An 18,356-nucleotide genomic window follows, 5' to 3' on the forward strand; every position below is an offset into this window, starting at 1 on the left:
GCCCTGGGAGGAGGTGGCTGATGAAGGATGGTGCAGTAGTGCTGGAAGAAACAGGAAATTAAGTAATTGGACAGAAGACAGGATTATAATTGCCCTCGGGGGGTCTGGTGTGGGCTCCAGCTGGGTTCAGATGCTGCTGCAAGCTGGGGATGAGACCTCCCGAGGTGGAGCAGCTGCCCCTGGGTCCGGTGTCCTCCTCTCCCGGGCCACGGCTCCGGGCTCAGCTAAACCCTTCCCACCCCTCGGAGCTCTGCCACGGCTTTGGGCAAATCCCGCTCTCTTCCAACAGCAGCTGCTCCGCAGGGCTGGAGCAGACCCTGCTCCGGGGACGGTGTCCCCTGTCAGGGGCCAAGGTGCCGTTTGACTCTGTGGGGATCCCCTGTCCCTCAAAACCCCGCGAGTCCCCTGTCCTGCTTCCGACCTGCAGCTTCAGAGACAGAGAGGAGGAGAAAGGCCCCGTTTCACACGGGCTGGCTCCCAGGGAGGTGCTCCGCGTCCTCTCCCGGCCACTGGCGCTGGGTTGGCACGAGGAGCCCCCCGAGATCTCCTCTGGCTGCCTGAGAGCCCTTAATTAGTAGAGTTTAAATTAGTTCTGCAGGGGGGGTTCAGGGGCTGGCGCCGCTGTCCGGGCAGGGCTGAGCCCCGCGGCTGCCACAGGCCTGGCTGCGGACACTGGCTCTCCCACGGGGACAGGGACAAGGACACACCTTGCTCATTTGGCTGTGGGCTGTCCCCATCCTGCCCCCGGTCCCTTGCCAGAGCCATTGCCCTGCACAGCGCTGCTGCTGCCTCTGCCCTGGCAGGGTTCTGGGGTGTCCCTGCCCTGGGGAAGGGGACACTGTGGGGGTGATGCCCAGTGCGGGCGGGCTCGGTGCTGTCAGCTCCATCCGGCTGCGGAGGGGATATCGGGGGCGATGGAGGGGCCCTTTGCGCTGCTGGCCTCCCCCTCTCGCCACATTTCCGCTGGTAGGGACTGCCTGCACCCCGAAATAGCCACCCCAAGATGCACATCCCGAAATAGCCACCCCGGGACTGGCACCCTGCGGCGGGCTGGGTGCGGCCCCGGCGGGCGATAGGCTCAGGCTGCTGTGGTCGTGTCCCCCCACCCTGTCACCGTGTCTCCCGGTGGCACTGCCACCTCCCGTCCCCCGCCCTGCTCCGGCCACATCCGTCTCCCCCGCACCTCTCTGGCTCCCTGCAGGAGCGGATATGCGGCCGGGGGGGCCCTTCCTGTGTTCCCCATTCCTGCTAGGCCCGGCCCCAGCTGCGTCCCCCGAGATAAGCCAGGGTCGCCCAGGGACGGGGGCTGTGGCCACATTTTGGGGTGACGATGGAGCTGCTGCGGGTGCTGCTGCTCCTCGGGGGACTGCGCCTGCCCTCCACGCTGGGGCTTCTCCAGGAGCCCCCCACCATCTACGAGGGACCCCCCGGCAGCTATTTCGGTTTCGCCCTGGATTTCCACATGAGCGAGGGAAGGTAGGGAGGCACCGGGGTGTCGGGGTCGGGCACAGCACACGCCCACCGACCGTGACACCCGCTCTGCCCCCCAGGCCCAGCGTGGCGGTGGGGGCCCCCCGTGCCAACACCTCCCAGCCCGGCGTGGCTCAGCCCGGCGCCGTCTTCCTCTGCTCCTGGCCCCCCGACAAGAGCCCCTGCCAGCCCCTGCCCATCGACACTGCGGGTGAGTGGGCGCCGCGGGGCGGGGAGCGGGCGCAGGGGGTGCCAGCTCTGCACATTCCCCCTCTCCCGCTCCCCCAGGGGACGAGAGCGAGAGCCAGGGCACCTTGGAGTTCCACACCTACAAGTCGCACCAGTGGCTGGGAGCGTCCGTCACCAGCTGGGACGACAAACTGGTGGTGGGTGCATCCGCGGGGGATGTGGGCAGCCTTGGGTGTTGGCGGGGTGGGCTCCCAGCCTGTCCCATCGCCGTGCCCAGGTCTGTGCCCCGCTGCAGCACTGGAACGCTTTGGAGGGGCAGCACGAGGCGTTCCGCACCCCCACGGGCACCTGCTTCGTGCGGAGCCCGAGGCAGCGGCGCGCGGTGTGGTACTCGCCCTGCCGCGACCAGACCATGGCCAGCACGCACCGCCTGATGAACTACGGTGAGGGGCGAGCGGGGAGCGGGGGGGGCTCCCAACCCCGCGTCCGTCTGACCCTGCCCTGTGCCCTCAGTGCACGACAAGCGCTACTGCGAGATCGGCTTCAGCGCCGCTGTCACCCCGGTGAGAGGGGACTTGAGGGGCTCGGGGGACTCGAGGGACTCGGGCGCCTTTGGGGGGATCGGGGGGCGGCGCCGCCGGGGTGCTCCCCGGGATGCCCATGGGGGGCTGATAGAGATGCAGAGGGTGTGGCCAGGATGGTACCTGGGTGTCACGGCAGGGGATGTTGGGATAGAGATGCTGAGACGGGGGATGCTGCAGTGGCAATTCCGGGAGGAGAAGTCCTAGGAGTGGGGTGGTTGCTGGGGTGGGGGTGCCGGGATGGGGAATACTGGGGTGGGGGATACTTGGGTGAGGATGCTTTGGGGGGATGCCAGGGTGCCCCGGGGTGGTGCTGAGCCAGCTTCTCCCGCAGGATGGGACGCTGGTGCTGGGTGCCCCCGGCGGGTACTACTTCACAGGTGAGTCCTTCCTGCCGGCGTTGCCACCCCGGCTGGTGCTCCCGGAGTGGGCACGGCGGGAGGAGGGCACCCCGGGTGGGGTACCCCATAAGTGCCACCCGCAGTGTGGCGTGTGGCAGCGGGTGCCCTGTCAGTGCTGGTGTTCCCCGCTGCGCTGTGCCGCAGGGCTCGTGTACTCGGTGGAGCTGGACAAGATCCTCAGGCGCTTCCTCGGCACGTCCCTGCTGTGGCTGGGGAGCCCCGGGCGCCCCACGGAGCCGGTGTCCGGGGACTACGAGGACGGGTACCGGGGTGAGCAGCGGGCACGGGCACCCTGCCCCACTGCCAGCTCCTGCTGGGATACCCCAGAGTCCCCAGTGCCCATCTCCCTGCAGGATACTCGGTGGCTGTGGGCGAGTTTGATGGCAACCCCAAAACCAAAGGTAGGGCTGAGGGGTGCAGGGAACAGGGGTTGATGGGCCTGGGGCACCCCGAGACTCCAGAGTGACCTTGCTTCCCTTCCCGACGGGGCTGGACAGGCTGTGCCAGGACAGGGGTCCCGTCCATCTCTGTGCCCCCATGCCCCCGTGTCACACCAGGGGTATCCCTGTGCCCACCCCAATGCCGGGGGTATCCCCTATCCCCGTGCCCCCCTCAGTGTCCCAGTGGGGCACTCAGGGCTCTCATCCCTCACAGAGTATGTGGTGGGGGTCCCCAACAAGAGCAACACGAGGGGTGAGGTGAGTGCTGTGGAGTGCCCGGTTCATGGCTGAGGGGACACCAGGGGACACCACCATGTGTCACCCCGGGCTGGGCCTGGCGTCTGACACTGCCCTGGGCAGGTGGAGATCTTCACTGCGGGGGACACCCTGCGCTGGCTGCGGGGCATCGCCAGCGAGCAGGTACCCTGCCCTGTGACACCCCAGCACCCCGCTGCTCCACAGCGCTCCTGCCCCCATCCCACAGCACCCCATCCCCCCAGCACTCCCCTGCTCCCCCAGCCTCCCCGCCCACTGTGCCCCTGGCACGTCCCGGTGCCACCCTCTACCCGGACCCTTTCCAGGTGGCTTCGTACTTCGGGCACACGGTGGCAGTGGCCGATGTCGATGGGGACGGGTGAGAGCAGGGACAGTCGTCCCCCCCTCCTCCATGGCGACACCCAGGGGTGCTGCCCCATGCCTGGCACACCGCTGGGTGCCCCCAGCCCCCAAACCTGCGGACCCTGACCCCGACCCCGCGCCGGGCACAGGCGGGACGACCTGCTGGTGGGTGCCCCCCTGTACATGGCCCGGCGCTCCGACGGACAGCGCAGCGAGCTGGGGCGCCTCTACCTCTACCTGGGGCGGGGACAGCAGCCCCTCGCCGGCCCCCCCCAGACCCTGACGGGCACACACCCCTACGGCCGCTTCGCCGCCGCCATCGCCAGCCTCGGGGACCTGGACAAGGACGGCTTCGGCGGTAACAGCGCGGCGGGGCGGGGAGGAGGATGTGCCACCCCCCCACCCCCGGTGCCGCGCCTTGGGGAAACTGAGGCAGAAGAGCGCGGGTGGGTGTTCACGTCCCTTCTGTCCCCAGACGTGGCCGTGGGCGCCCCGCAGGGCGGTGACGGTGGCAGCGGGCAGGTCTTCATCTTCCGCGGGCAGAGCGAGGGGCTGGCGTCGGTGCCCACCCAGCTCCTCAACAGCCCCTTCCCCGGCCCCGCCGCCTTCGGCTTCGCGCTGCGTGGTGCCACCGACCTGGACGGCAACGGCTACGCGGGTACAGCCCTGGCACAACATCTCCCTGCCCCCGCCCTGCCACCCCGGTGTCACCACCCCGGCACCGACCCTCTGCTTGTCCCTGCAGATCTGCTCGTGGGGGCTTACGGGGCGGCCCAGGTGGCCGTGTACCTGTGAGTGCCCGTCCCTGCGGTGGCCCGGGGCGCCCTGTTGGATCCCCTGGTAACCTCAGCAATGTCCCTGTGCCCCAGGGGACTACCCGTGGTGGTGGCCCGGACCCAGCTGAGTGTCCCCGATGGGCTGAACCCTGAGATCCTGGACTGTGTCCTGCCCGACTCCAGCGTCCGTGTCAGCTGGTGAGGGGACACTGCCATGGGGACACTGCCGTGGGGACACTATGGGGACATTACCGTGGGCACAGCACAGGTCCCTGAGCACCTGTTGGTGGTGTCCCCCCGCAGCTTCCACGTGGTGTTTTGTGTCAGCGTGACGGGCCAGCACATCCCTCAGAGCATCCGTGAGTGCCAGTGTCACCCGGGGGGGCACCGCTGGCACAGGGGCACCACCGGGGTGTCACTGCGGGTGTCACCTGTGCCACCCTCCCGTTCCCCACCAGACCTGGAGGCTGAGCTGCAGCTGGACCGGCTGAAGCCCCGGCCATCGCGGAGGGTCCTGCTGCTGCAGGGACACCAATCGTCCTGGCAAGAGGAGCTGGTGGTGGCACCGGGGACACCCCCTGTGTGCAGCAACCTGACCGCCTACCTGCGGGTATGGGCACAGGAACAGCGCGGCAGAGGGCGGGGACAGTCTGTGGAGGGGACGGGAATGGGGATGTGGCATCTCCAGCCAGGATGGGGACAGGGATTGGGGATAACAGTGTCTCCCGGTCCCAGGAGGGTGGCTAACAGGGATGGAGACAGTGGTGGCTGGAGACCGTGGGGTGGGGTGGGCACGGGATGCCCTCCAGAGTGCTGTGCCCATGGCTGTCCCCAGGACGAGGCCGAGTTCAAGGACAAGCTGAGCCCGGTGGCCCTGAGCGTGGTCCTGACACTGCCCAGAGAAGCCCCGGGGTTGGTGCTCTACGGGGACACCCTGGTGCAGGCACAGGTAGGGGGGACATGGCTGTGAGGGGACATCACCGTGGTGACACGGGGTGGGCTTATCTCCACTAGGGCACATGTGGGTACCCCCAGCCTGGTTGAGCTCAGCTCCGGGGTCCCTAGCTTGTGCCAGTGTCACCAGCACCCCCCTGGGACATTTTCTCTGTCCCCCTCCCACTCTCCCCAGTTTCCACTGGGATGTGGCTCCTACCCCCACCCCCACTGTCCCTTATTCCCTCTGGAATGTGCCCCCCCGCACTGTCCCTGCCACTCCCTGGCATGTCCGTCCTGTTCTGCTCTCTGTGCTCACCCTGCATTCCCCAATCCCTCCCCTGGATGTCACCTCTGTACCCAGCACTGTCCCCATTCCCAACCCCGAGAATGTCCCCTCTGCTCCCTCTGCCCTCTCCAGTCCCTCCCCAGGATGACCCCTGCTGTCCCTGCTCCCTCCTTGGCATGTCTCAGGGTATGTGCCCAATCGTCCCCCTGGATGTCCCCTCTGCTGTCCCCATTCTTCCCTCTCGGAGATGTCACCTCCCTCCCCTCTATCCCCAATATCCCCTCTCTACTCTGCACTGTCCCAAATCTCCCCTCTGGGATGTCCCCTCTGGCCCCTCCACCAGCCCAATCCCTTCCCGGGATTCCCCCCGTGCCCCCTGCTGTCCCCAATGACTCCCCCTCCCACACCTCACCCTGGATGGGGGCGGTCCTCCTGTTCCCTCCCTGTCCCTCTCCCAGACTCACATCATCCTGGAGGACTGTGGCGATGACAACCTCTGTGTCCCCGACCTCCACCTGGCCGCCGACACGTGAGCACCGGGGGGTGAGGGAGTGCTCGGTGTCCCCGCGGGGTGCTGAGCCCTGTCCCCATGTCCCCCAGCCCCAGCCAACGCCTGCTGATCGGGGCGGAGGCCATGCTGTCCCTGCGCGCCAACGCCACCAATGCGGGTGAAGGCGCCTTCGAGGCCGAGCTGAGGGTGCAGCTGCCCCCTGGCACGCACTACCAGGCTGCCCGCAGCACCATCCCGGTGGGTGTGAGTGGGGGGTGACAGCGGTGACCAGGGTGGGGGGGTCACGTCCTGCCCTTGGTGGCCATCACCTGCCTCTTTGGGGGTGCTCGGTGGTGATGAGTGTTGGGGTGCCCAGCACAGGGGGTGGCCCAAATCAGGGGGCTCACACTGTGTCCTTCATCCCCATCATCCCCCACGGAGCTGCCTGGTGGGGATGGGCGCCCAGGAATCCTGGGTTGGGGGTTCCTGTCCTGCCCTTGGTGGCTGTCACCTTGGTGTCTGTCACTCTCCATAGGGTCCCCACTGGTGATGGGTGTTCAGGGGTGACCAGGGTGTGGGGCTCAAGCCCTGCCCTCAGCTCATGCCGGTCCCCAGTGTGGTTGGTTCCTGGTGGGGTCCATGACGTGTCCCCACCCCATGTCCCCACCCCACAGGGGCAGGAGAAGTTGAGCTGCAACCCCAAGAAGGAGAACGGGACCCACGTGGTGCTCTGCGAGTTGGGCAATCCCATGAAAGCAGGGGCCCGGGTAAGGGGACAGGGGAGTCCCTGCTGGGCCTGTCACCCACTGGGGCTGGTCACCCACCTGCTCCTCTCCTCTGCTGTCCCCCAGATCACCGTGGACATGGAGCTGAGCGTGTCTGGGCTGGAGGACATGGGGGATGCCATCACCTTCCACCTCCAGCTGCGGAGGTGACACCCTGCTGTCCCCCCATCCCCCACCCACTGCTGGGACACCGGCACCTCAGACTCAGTGTCCTCAGCATGTCCCCAAACTCAGTGTCCATCTCTCATCCCGCTGTGTCCCCACAGCAAGAACAGCCCCAGCCCCAGCAATGCGTCGGTGACAGTGACAGTGCCCGTGGAGGCAGAGGCAGAGATGGAGCTGCGAGGGTGAGGGTCTGGGGACGCGGGGATAATGGGGGGACGAAGGGGGACATTGACCCCCCCCTCTCCCACCAGCAACTCCCTGCCTGCCACCGTGGTGCTGCCCACAAGCTGGCACTGGGTGGAGGGCAGCCGGCGGCTCGAGGACCACGGCATCAAGGTGGAGCACGTCTATGAGGTGATGCCCGCGGGTGTTCAGGGGATGTCCCCTCTGTCCCCTCCCCGGCGTAATCCCCTGTGCTGGGCATCACCCACCGTGCTCCCGCAGCTCCACAACAAAGGTCCCGGCACCGTCAGCGCTGTCACTCTGAGCCTCGCCATCCCCCATCTGCTGGGCAACCACGTCCTGCTCTACCTGCTGGAGCTGGGCACCGAGGGGGGCACGAACTGCTCCCACCACCCCGCCCTCAACCCCGCCCAGGTAGGGACTACGGGACTGCTGCCCGCCGGCGGGCGCTGGGACATGTCAGGGAGGTAGGTGTCACCTCTGTGTCCCCTTCCAGCTGGAGAGCTCCGGTCCGACGGCCGCAGCGCTCGGGAACGGCACTCACCAGCGGGAGCGCCGGGAAGCGGAGCCGCCCCCGGGAGCCGGGCTGGGGGACGAGGGGCTGGGGGACCTCGTCCGTGTGGTGAGCGGGTGACCCTGGGGACCTGCCGGCTGTGATGGAGGCAGGGCTGCGGGTGCCAGGGTGGGGCCGCATCCCTTGGGTGACCCTGGGGACCTGCAGCCCATGGTGGGCACAGGTCCCCCGGGGTGAGGGCCTCCCCAACACCCACCGTGTTGGACACCACCCTCAGGACTGTGACAATGCCACGTGCGTGGACATCACCTGCCACGTGCCCAGCCTGGGCAAGGACCAGCGGGCGCTGGTCAGTGTCCACGCCCTGCTCTGGATGGACACCCTGCAGCAGGTACTGTCCTCTCCTGGGGACAAAGGGGACGGGGTGGCATTATGGCCTCAGGGCATCCCTGCAATGTCCCCTCCTGCACGGTGCTCCCCAGAGAGCACCCTGGGGATACCATGTGTGAGGTCACGAGTGCCCTGTTAGCTGCCAGCACCCCTGATGCCAGGTTCCCGTGTGTCCCCTGCGTGTCCCTCCTTCTGTCCCTAGCGGGAGCACCTCCTGACGCAGTTCCGCATCCAGTCACAAGCGTGGTTCAACTCCTCGGCCATGCCCTATCGCGTCCAGCCCCGGGTCCTGCCCACCGGCCAGGCTGAGGTAGGGCTGGCGTGGGTGTGGGGACACAGGGACAGGCCGTGGTGGCAGCGGTGTCACCCACCTGTCCCTCTGCAGACTGAAACCTGCGTGGTGCGCGCCAGCCCTGGGGGCGAGGGGCCTGTGCCGGTGTGGTGGGTGGTGCTGGGGGTCCTGGCCGGGCTCCTGCTCCTCACCCTTCTCATCCTCCTCATGTGGAAGGTGAGTGGGCGCAGGGGGACTCTGGGGACACTGGGGACATCCACCGTGGTTGTGGAGCCTCACTGGCACCAGAGGTACATAGTGCTGGGCGTGGGGGCTGTGGGACAGGACAGGGGACAGCAGCACGGGTGACACTGGGTGGTCCCAGGCGGGTGACACTGTGCGGTCCCCAGAGCCAGGGGGACCCTCAGGAGTGATGCCATGGGGTCCCCGCGGTGGTGCCACAGGCATCTCCGGGGGGCTGATAATGTGGGATCCCCGGGGCTGGTGCCGCGGGGGTCCCCAGGCCCCGTCTGTCACTGTGTCTTCTTCCAGACGGGTTTCTTCAAGAGGACGCGGCCGCCAGCCGAGGGGGACACGCAGGAGCCCGGCCAGGCCCAGGAGCCGGGGAGTGTCCAGGACTAGCGGGGTCCCCCTGTGCCCCACCCCCACCCAGCTCGCATTCCCCAGCCCCCCGCGGGCCCGCGGGACCCCAGCCCCGCTCTGCTCCCCCCGGACAATAAATCCCTGCTCTGCCCTCGGGTGCTGCCCGTGGGGGTGCGGTTGTGTCCCCCCGGACCTGCACCGGGGGTCTGCCAGGGCACAGGGCACAGCAGGGGGCAGGGACGCTTTTGGGGACCCCCGTGTGTCCTTGTGGGGTGCCTCGGGAGAGCAGTGGGGAGGTTGGTGCCGGGGGGCTGCTGCACTGCTGGGGCATCCGTACCGGGGCCGGTACTGGTACCGCGGGTGGATCACGGTACCGGAGTCAGTCCCAGGGGTGGGACCGGGGGATCGGGGCAGTGCCAAGGGCCAGTCCCGAAATGCCGCTGCGGTACCGGGGGTCGACGCTGAGGCTCAACGAAGTACCGCGGGTGGGTCCTGGGATGCCAGTGCCGGTACAGGGCCAGTCGCGGGATGACGGTGCCGGTTCCTTGTCCCCGTCCCGGGACTCGGAGTGGAGCCGGGAATGGGTCTCGGGAGGCCTGTGCGGTACCGGGGGCAGTGCAAGGCTGCCGGTGCCGGTACCGGAGACAGTCCTGCAGTGCCGAGTCCCGGTCCTGGTCTCGGGGTCGTACAGCGGGTCGGGATCGGTACCGGGATTAGTGCCGGGGCTCGAGCAGTGTCAGAGGTGGCTCCAGGGGTCGGTGCCGATGTCGGAGGTGGGGCCTGAGATGCCGCTGCCGACACTAGGATCAGTCCCGGGATGCCGGGTACCGAGTCCGGGTCCAGGTCCCGGGGAGAGGTGCCGGCGTCTGCTGCGGTACCGGGGATGGGTCCCGGGTCCTGGGGCAGTGCAGGGGGCGGTGCCGGAGGTCTGGGGCGGTGCCATGGGTTGGTCCGGGGGTCTCGGGGCGGTGCCGGGGGTGGTCCCGGTGCCGGGGCGGTGCCGCTCCGGGGGTGGGCACTGGGCGGCCGTGCCCGGCGGCTCCGGCAGGTGGAGCCCGGTCCCCGCGGCGGGCGGGCGGACGGGCCGGGCGGGCCGGGCATGGCGGGGTAACGGCGCGGAGCCACCATGCGGCCCCGCCGCCTCCTGCCGCCGCTGCCGCCGCTGCCGGTGCTGCTGCTGCTGGCGGCCGCGGGCGGGCGGCGGGCGCGGGGCGCGGCGGAGCCGGGAGCGCACGGTGAGAGCGGCCTTTGTGTGCGGGGCGGGGGGCGCCGCCGGCAACACCCCCGCGCCCTCTCCGCCCGACCCCCGCGCCCACATCCCCCCGGCATCCCTCGGCCCCCAGCCCCTGCTCCGCACCACCCAAGCCCTGCCAACGCCCCCGCTCCCCCACACCCGCCCGAGCCCCGCGCCCACATCCCCCCGGCATCCTTTGAAGCCTGTCGCCCCCCCCGCGCACCGCCCCCCGATCGATCCCGGCACCGGCCCCCCCATCCCCGCATGACCCCCGCCCCGACATCCCCCCGGCATCCCTTGGCTTCGTCACCCCCTCAGCAGCACCGGCCCCCTCCCGACCCCCGCCCCGACACTCCCCGGCAGCCCCGCCCGCCCCGAATCCCCACGATCCCGACACCCCCATCCCCTCCCGGCTCTCCCGGCCCCCCCGGCTCCGACACCCCATCCTTGCCCACTCGCCCCCCAACCGCGCTCGCGCCCCTCCGTCCACCCCCCCTTGTCCATCCCCGGCTCTGTCTGTCCGGCCGCACCCCCGTCTGTCCGTCTGTCCGTCTCCCCCTCCCCGGGTGGTTCTGACCACTGGCGGGAAGAGGGTGATGGGTGAGGGGCCTGGGCAATGCCAGGGGGTGCAGCTGGTTGGGTGGGGGTCACGGACAGAGCTTGAGGGGACGAGAGGGTGGGGATGGTGCCAGACCTTGCGGTACAGGATGGTGGTGGGGGGGTCCCGGGCAGCGCCAAGAGGTTGTGATGGTGGGTGGGCGTCACAAACCAGGGGGTGAAGGAGGTTGGGTGGGAATCGTGGACAGAGCTTGGGGGTGCAGGAGGGTGAATGGGGGTCCTGAGCAGAACTTGAGGATGTCTGATGGTGGGTGGAGGTCCCAGGTCAGGGTGTGATTGATGATGGGTGGGCAGGGAGGTCCTGAGCAGCACCCGGGGGTGCAGGATGGTGGGGGGTGCATCCGGCGGGTAGGGTGGGCCTTGGGGTCCCCGCGGTTCCCTGTGACCCTCTCCCGCACCGCAAAGGCTCCTGGCAGAGCCCCTGTGCCAGGGTGAGGCATGTCTGGGGGTGGCAGGGGGGCTGTGGGGTGAGGAGGGGTCCCTGACCCGTCCTGTCTGTGCTGGCTCAGCTCTCCGCTGGCGTCACCGCTGCCCATCCCTGTCCCCGCGGGGTGACAGACATGACGGGGCTCCTCACTGCCCCCCAGGGCCTGGTATCCCCTCCCCCGCCTCATGGGACACTGGGGGCAGACTGGGGGCACTGGGCAGCCAGCGAGGGGCCAGTGTGCCTCATGGTGGCCGTACCACCCTCTGGGGACCCTTTGCTGCTGGCAGGGGGACAGAGAGTGGGGTCGGGGCCATGCCTGTGCCTGTGTCCCTGTGCCGGGGATGGCACCATGGCCCCCCTCTCCGGCGGTCAGCGGGGTGGCCGTTGATGCCAGCTGTCCCCCGGCAGCTGCGGGTGGCCGCGGGGACATTCCTGCCCGCGGGTGCCGGCTGTCCCCGCCATGCGGGGGGACACCCCCAGCCCCTCCATTCCTGAACCCGCCCCCCCCCGCCCCTGTGCATCGCTGGAGCAGCTGCTGCCAATCTCACCTCCCCCCCTCGCCCATTGCCACATCTGGGCCGCATCTGGGCCCGGGCGGGTCGGGGGGGGGGGGTGCCCGGTGGAGTGGGGGGTTCCGGGGGGCCGGGGCTGCGGGGGGCCCGGCGGCAGCCCCGGGGCCCGGGATGAAGGAGGTCGTTGCCTGGGTGACGGCGCCGGAGCTGGGACCGCTGCCAAAGGCTGCGGATCATGCGCAGGATGGCGCTGGCTCGGGGGGGCCGGGGGCACACGGGGGTTTAGGGTCCCCCCCTCCCTCGAGCCGGGCCCTGCAGTGGGGACTTGCCGTGGGGATCCCTCCCCCTGCTGCTGGTGGGGCCTGCTGGGTTTGAGACCCCCTGACCTTGGGACAGGTGTGAGCGGCAGCTGGGGGTGGCCTTTGGTGGGGGGGGTTGAGGGTGATGTGACTGGGTGCACCCACCCGGGTGGGCACAGCACCCTGGGGCCAGGAGCCCCCTCAGGGGGGCACAGGGTGGGCACAGCAGTGATGCTCACACCCCCTTGGGACAGTGCCTGCTGCCTACTGGGGAGGCACCTGTGACCTGCCAGGGTGGTGCCTGTGACCCACCTGGGTGGTGGCTGTGACCTCTTGGGTATGGGGGGCACTGGGACAGGTCCCACCACCTGCTGGGGTGGTGACCATCACCCACCAAGATGGTGGCTGTAATGGTGGCCATGAGCCCCCTGGGATGGTGCCCATGACCTGGCAGGGTGTGTTCCGCCACCTGCTGAAATGGTGGCCGGACCCCCTGTGATGGGGATGGTGGCCATGACCCATCAGAACAGGTCCCACCACCTGTTGGTGTGGTGCCCACCATCCATGAGGATGGTGCCCATGACTCCCTGGGATGGTGGCCGTGCCCCCTGGGATGGTGTCTGTGACCCCTGGCTTGTGTCCCACCACCTGCTGGAATGGTGGCCGTGCTCACTGGGTTAGTGGCTGTGACTCCCGAGGTGTCCCCCACCCACCCTGTGCCCATGCCCGTGCCCACGCCGTGTCCCCGCCGTGTCCCCGCAGAGGTGCTGCTGAGGGTGCAGGTGTTCGAGAGTGGGACGCTGGCCCCGCTGCCGCAGGCGGCCCTGGACGTGTTCGGTGCCCGCAGCGCGCTGGCAGCTGGGATCACGGACCACACGGGCACCGGGGTCCTGCCCGTGCCCTACCGCCTGGGCTCCTGGCTGCTCGTCACCGCCGCACGCCGTGGATACGTCACCGCCTCTGTCCCCTGGCGTGTCACCAAACTGCCACGTGAGTCACCGGGACCCCCAGCCTGGGGGGGACCCCAGTGCCTTCCTGGGCAGCTCTGGTTGGGGGTCCCCAATCCCTTACTGGGGCTCTGAGTCTGTCTGGGGGGGCACAATCCCTTCCTAAGGGGATTTGGGCCGTGATGGGGGATCCCAAATCCCTTCCTGAGGACTCTGGGTCTGATTTGAGGTCCTAAATTCTGAACTGGGGGGCTCTGAGCCCTGGTGTGAGGTCCTTAGTCCTTTACTGGGACCTCAGTCCCTTCCTTACAAGGGACCCCTGATAGGTTTCAGTGTAGGGATTCCTTATAAAAGGGTGTTTGGGAGGGGTCTGGCCCCTTTGGGAGGGGACAGCTGTATCCTGGTGGCCCCCAAGTCCCCCCATCCCAGGGCAGGGGAAGTTGGGGGTGCCCCCTGGGATGCACTCCAGTCCTTTTCCCAGGGCAGGGGGGAGTGGAGGGGTGGCATCAATGGGAGGGGTCACCTTGGGGGGGTGGCACACATGGGAGCACCCAGCTGGGGAGGTGGGAATGGGGGTACAGGAATTGTGGGGTACAGGATGGGGATGGGGATGGGGGAATGGGGGGTACTGGGGTACTGGGATGAAGCAATACAGGGACAGGGATGGAGGGTGCATGGAAGGGGTTATGGAGGGGGTGCCCCTGCCCTGCCCACTCCCTGCCCTCCCCGTTCCTCCTGTCCCTGTCCCCAAATGCACCTCATCCCTTGCTGTGTCCCCGTTCCCCACCCCCTTTGCAGACCCCATCTCCCCCCTCTCCCTATCAGTCCCCCCACGCCCAGGAGGAGTGTGTGTGTACTTTTGGGGTCCAGGTGTGGGTATTTTGGGATCCCCCATCACTCTCTCTTCCCCTTCCAGTCTACGCCTCCATCAGCCTCTACCTGCTCCCGGAGCGCCCAGCCACGCTCATCCTCTACGAGGACCTGGTCCAGATCCTCCTGGGATCCCCAGGTGAGACACGGGGATGGCCCTGGGTGACACCACCGGCCCCCCTGGGTGCTGCCACCCGCCCTGTGCCCCCCGGCCGAACCATGGGGATGGCGGTGGATGACACCGCCATTCCCCCCGGGTGCTGCCACCCACCGTGTCCCCGCAGGTGGCCGTGGGCAGCCGTGGGCGCAGTTCCCCCGGCGGGCAGCCCGCCTGCCCCGCAGCTCCACCTACAGCCAGCTCGCCGCGTCCCTCACCGCCGCCTCCGGCCCCAGCCTGGCCCGTGCCTTCCCCGCCTTCCTCGGGGCCGAGCAGGACGGCAGCGGTACGGGAGACACCGGGGACTGGGGAGTGGGGGGGACACACCCTATGTGGCCCCCCTTAGGGATGTCCCCATCCTTGTCCCTGCAGCCAATGGCACGTGGCTGGAGCTGGCGCCGGTGGCGGCTGTCAGCGTCCACCTGTTCACCGGCAACGGGACCGAGGTGCCGCTGGCCGGCCCCGTCCACCTGTCCGTCCCTTTGGCCCCCGACGCCGCGGCTGTGGTGGCCACCAGTGTGCCAGCCTGGAGGTTTGACCCCAAGAGCGGTGAGTGCTGGTTGGGGGGTAGCAGAGGGGGACACAGCTCCTGCTGGGGGTGGCAGAAGGGGACACAGCTCCTGCTGGGGGTGGCGGGGGGGTGATGAGGTGAGGGGTCTCAGCCCGGTGTGTCCCTGCAGGGCTGTGGGTCCGGAATGGGACGGGGCTGATCCGGAAGGAAGGCCGGCAGCTGTACTGGACGTTCGTCTCCTCCCAGCTGGGATATTGGGCAGCAGCTCTGCCCTCCCCCAGCACAGGTAAGGTGACACCTGTGAGTGCCCTCCCGGCCTGTGTCCCCTGGCTCTGGGGACGGGCTGGCTGGGGAGGGGGTGGCAGAACCTTGGGGTGCTTCCCTCTCTGACCCCCCTGTCCCAGGGCTGCCTGAGGGGCTGGGACCACCCTGGGGTGGGGGCTCCCCACAATCCCATTGTCCCCAGGGATGTATGAGGCTGGGGGGACATTGCAGCCCGCTGGAGTGCTCTGGTGGGGGTTCCCTTTGCCCCTCTGGGCCAGGGCAGACCCCCAGGGTACTCTTAGGGGGGCTCTCCCTCTCACCCTGCTGTCCCCAGGGCTGGTGGCGATGGCAGCGGGTGTGACAGACATCACCACCTACCACACCATCTTCCTCCTCACCATCCTGGGTGCCCTGGCCCTGCTCGTCCTCATCCTCCTCTGCCTCCTCATCTACTACTGCAGGTCAGCACCGGCTGCGTCCTGGCAATGGAGGGGTGGGAACAGAACCCAACATTCCGTGTGGGAATGGGGGCCAGCACCCACCTGTAAGCCCTGAGTGCCCCATAGCTGGGGGGGACCATTTCCTGGCACCCTATAACTGGTTATGGGGAGGGGGCAGCATCCTCCTGGTACCCCTGGGTGTCTTATATCTGGCTTTGGGAAGGGGGCCACCACCCCATGGCACCCCCAAGTGCCCTAGACCTGACTATGGGGAAGGGCACCACCCTCCTGGCACCCTTGAGTGCCCTGTAGGCACTTTGGGGGAGTCACCATGCCTTGGAACCCCCAAATGCCCTATAGTTGGCTATGGGGAGGAGGCACCAGCCTGTGCCACCTCTGGGTGCTCTTTAGCTGGATTTGGGAGCCAGACACTGATCTCCAGAACCGCTGGGTGTCCTACAGCTGGCCTGGGAGGGGGGATATCAGTCCACAGCACCCCTGGGTGCCCTATAACTGGATTTGGGGGGTGACACATCACCTCCCAGTACACCTGAATGCTCTATAGCCCCCTCCTTTAGCTCCTTCCAGCGGGCGAGGGAGGGGGGGAGCAAGGCGACCCCTGCCCCCACGAGCCCCTGTCTCCCCGCAGGCGGCAGTGCCTGAAGCCGCGGGCGCAGCACCGCAAGCTGCCGCTGCCGGGGCCGCTGGACGCGGCGCGTCGGGACCAGGCCACCTCGGTGTCCCAGCTGGACCTCCTGTGCGGGGGCAGCCACCTGGAGACCGCCTCCTCGGGGGGGGACACCGACCTGCCCACCCCCAGCCTGCCCCCCTCGACCCGGGAGCTGACCCCCGCCCGGCCGGACTTCTTCCAGCCGCCGGCCCCCGCCCCGCTCCGCGCCGGCCTCCGGCCCCCGGCGGCCACGCTGGCCCCCCGCCGCCGCCAGCCCCCCGCCCACGAGGACTACGGGCGCCCCGGCGAAGCCTTCGGCCTCCGGGCCGCCCGCTCCGTGGACGGGCTGCAGCCGCCCGACGAGCACCCCCGGGGCACCCCCGCTTTCGCCCCGCGGCCCCCCTCGCCCTCATTCTCCCGTTACGGGCCGCAGCCCACCGAGCACCCGCTGCCTGAGCCCCCCCCGCGCCCGCCCTCGCTGGCCCCCCCCGGCCCCCTGCTGCTCTGCGGGCCCCTGGACCGGGGCGGGGGCCCCGAGGATGTTTACCGGGGGGTGATGCCCACCCTCCTCATCCCCGCCCGCTACATGCGCCTGGCCCCCGGCGAGCCCGAGGGTCCTCCCGAAGCCGATGGGGGCCCCGGTTCGACGGCGGCGACGGCCGCGCCCCCGCCCCCCCCCCCCTCCGGGCAGCCCTTCGAGGAAGGGGAAAACTGGGGCGCGGCTCGTGCCCCCCAGCCGGTGAGCGGCTCGGTGGCCATCCCGGTGCTGCTGGACGGGTCGGCGGTGGCGCAGCTCAACGGGGAGCTGCAGGCGCTGGCGGGGCAGCAGCTCCTGGAACTGGGGGGGCCGCCACCCCCGAGAGCCTGGTTCGTGTCCCTGGATGGGCGCTCCTCCCAGGTTCGGCATTCCTACATCGACCTGCAGGGCAGCGAGAGGGGCCCCGGCCCCGCGCCCCCTCCCCGCCTCCCCCGGGCCGCCGGAGGCGGGGAGGAGGACGGGGGGCCCCGGCCCCCCCTGCCCGCAGCCTCCCCCGAGGACAGCTCGCTCGCCCCCTTGCTGGAAGCGGGCAGCGGGGGGCGGCGAGGGGGGGGCAGCGGGCGCAGCAGCGCCAGCGAAGCCCCCCGAGACTCCCTGACCAGCCCCGAGGAGGAGGCGCTGGCCGAGGCGGGCGACGGGGGCGACGAGGGGGGCGACCGCAAGAGCCCCTGGCAGAAGCGGGAGGAGCGGCCTCTGATGGTCTTCAATGTCAAGTGAGTGTGGGGAGGGCGGGCCCCTGGTCCGGGGGTGGAGGGCAAGTCCCGAGGGCTGCTGAGATGGTGGGGACACCGCTACTGTCACCCATCTCAGCCCACCACTGTCCTGCCCGGCCATCGTCCTCTGTCATCACTGTCCTATCGCTGTGCCGTCCCACTGCCATCTCATCCCACCACCATCCCATCCGTCATCCTGCCCCATCAGTCCCATCCCACCACAATCCCACACAGCCATCATCTCCTCCCGCTGCTGTCATCCCCATCCCACTGTCCCACCACCCTGTCCTGTCACTGTCCCAGCCTATCCTGCCAAGCCATCCCCCCACCTTCCCCACTATCCTGCCTTGTCGCTGTCCTCTCCCACCACTGTCCCAGCCCACCACCATCCTCTCCTGCCACCATCGTGTGCCATCACTGTCCCTCCCCACCGCAATCCCATCCCACCACCACGGTCCCTTTCTGTCACCAGCCCTCCCACTCCTCATCCATTTCAGCCCCTGTTCCTTGCCCAGCCCCTCCCAGTATCCTGCCAGGGGAGGGACCAGAGTGACCACACCCAGGCCACCCCTGTCCCCCATCTGCTCGGGACCCCCACCCTGTGCCACCAGGCTCTGCCACACGGGATCCTGCTGCCCCGGTTCCCTCCGTGTCCCATCCCAAGACCACCATCCGCCTCCCTGTCTTTTGGTGGTGGGAACTGCATGCTCCGTGTTCCCCCAATCCTGAGCCATGTCCCCTTTTGTGTCCCTGCAGGACGGGGGGGGCTGGCACTGCCCCCCGAGCCAGCGGTGCCTCCAAGCTGCCATAGGAGCCGGGGGGCCCCTGTCCCCCCACCCTCATCCCCCTTTGGATTTTAACTTGTGTTTCTAAACGTTTTCTACGTGGTGAGGATGAAGAGGGGTCATTGGGGCCAGGCTGGCAGAGGGGGGGCCATGGGGACCCCCCCGGGTACCAGGCTAGGCAGGGAGCTGCTGCCTGCACCTGCCCGCACGTCCTGCCTGCTCCTTAGAGGCATTAATATATTAAACACACAAAACCCCCCTGCCTTTGCCTTC

The 18,356-nt window shown here is 69.0% G+C and overlaps 2 protein-coding genes across 2 annotated transcripts; both read left to right on the plus strand.

Moving 5' to 3' along the window:
• Nucleotides 1–1,282: 1,282 nt before the first annotated feature.
• On the plus strand, nt 1,283–9,253 carry ITGA2B (integrin subunit alpha 2b). The gene is made up of 30 exons (XM_053965484.1): nt 1,283–1,476; nt 1,551–1,681; nt 1,759–1,856; nt 1,937–2,102; nt 2,173–2,222; nt 2,575–2,620; nt 2,786–2,911; nt 2,995–3,042; nt 3,296–3,339; nt 3,442–3,501; nt 3,663–3,715; nt 3,849–4,057; nt 4,175–4,357; nt 4,445–4,490; nt 4,569–4,673; nt 4,779–4,834; nt 4,934–5,085; nt 5,311–5,424; nt 6,156–6,226; nt 6,298–6,445; nt 6,862–6,954; nt 7,039–7,118; nt 7,239–7,319; nt 7,389–7,491; nt 7,582–7,734; nt 7,817–7,942; nt 8,112–8,225; nt 8,427–8,534; nt 8,610–8,732; nt 9,048–9,253. Exons 1-30 carry the CDS (start codon nt 1,331–1,333, stop codon nt 9,135–9,137), a joined length of 3,123 nt encoding a protein of 1,040 aa, XP_053821459.1. The 5' UTR covers nt 1,283–1,330; the 3' UTR covers nt 9,138–9,253.
• A 971-nt stretch (nt 9,254–10,224) lies between these two features.
• FAM171A2 (family with sequence similarity 171 member A2) lies at nt 10,225–18,346 on the plus strand. The gene is made up of 9 exons (XM_053965175.1): nt 10,225–10,333; nt 12,951–13,178; nt 14,052–14,144; nt 14,290–14,448; nt 14,535–14,711; nt 14,843–14,959; nt 15,272–15,398; nt 16,027–17,298; nt 18,055–18,346. The coding sequence occupies exons 1-9, from the start codon at nt 10,225–10,227 to the stop codon at nt 18,107–18,109; spliced, it is 2,337 nt and encodes a 778-aa protein (XP_053821150.1). The 3' UTR covers nt 18,110–18,346.
• Nucleotides 18,347–18,356: the final 10 nt, after the last annotated feature.

The sequence above is a fragment of the Vidua chalybeata genome, chromosome 26, assembly GCF_026979565.1.
Source record: "Vidua chalybeata isolate OUT-0048 chromosome 26, bVidCha1 merged haplotype, whole genome shotgun sequence".
NCBI classification, from domain to species: domain Eukaryota; kingdom Metazoa; phylum Chordata; class Aves; order Passeriformes; family Viduidae; genus Vidua; species Vidua chalybeata.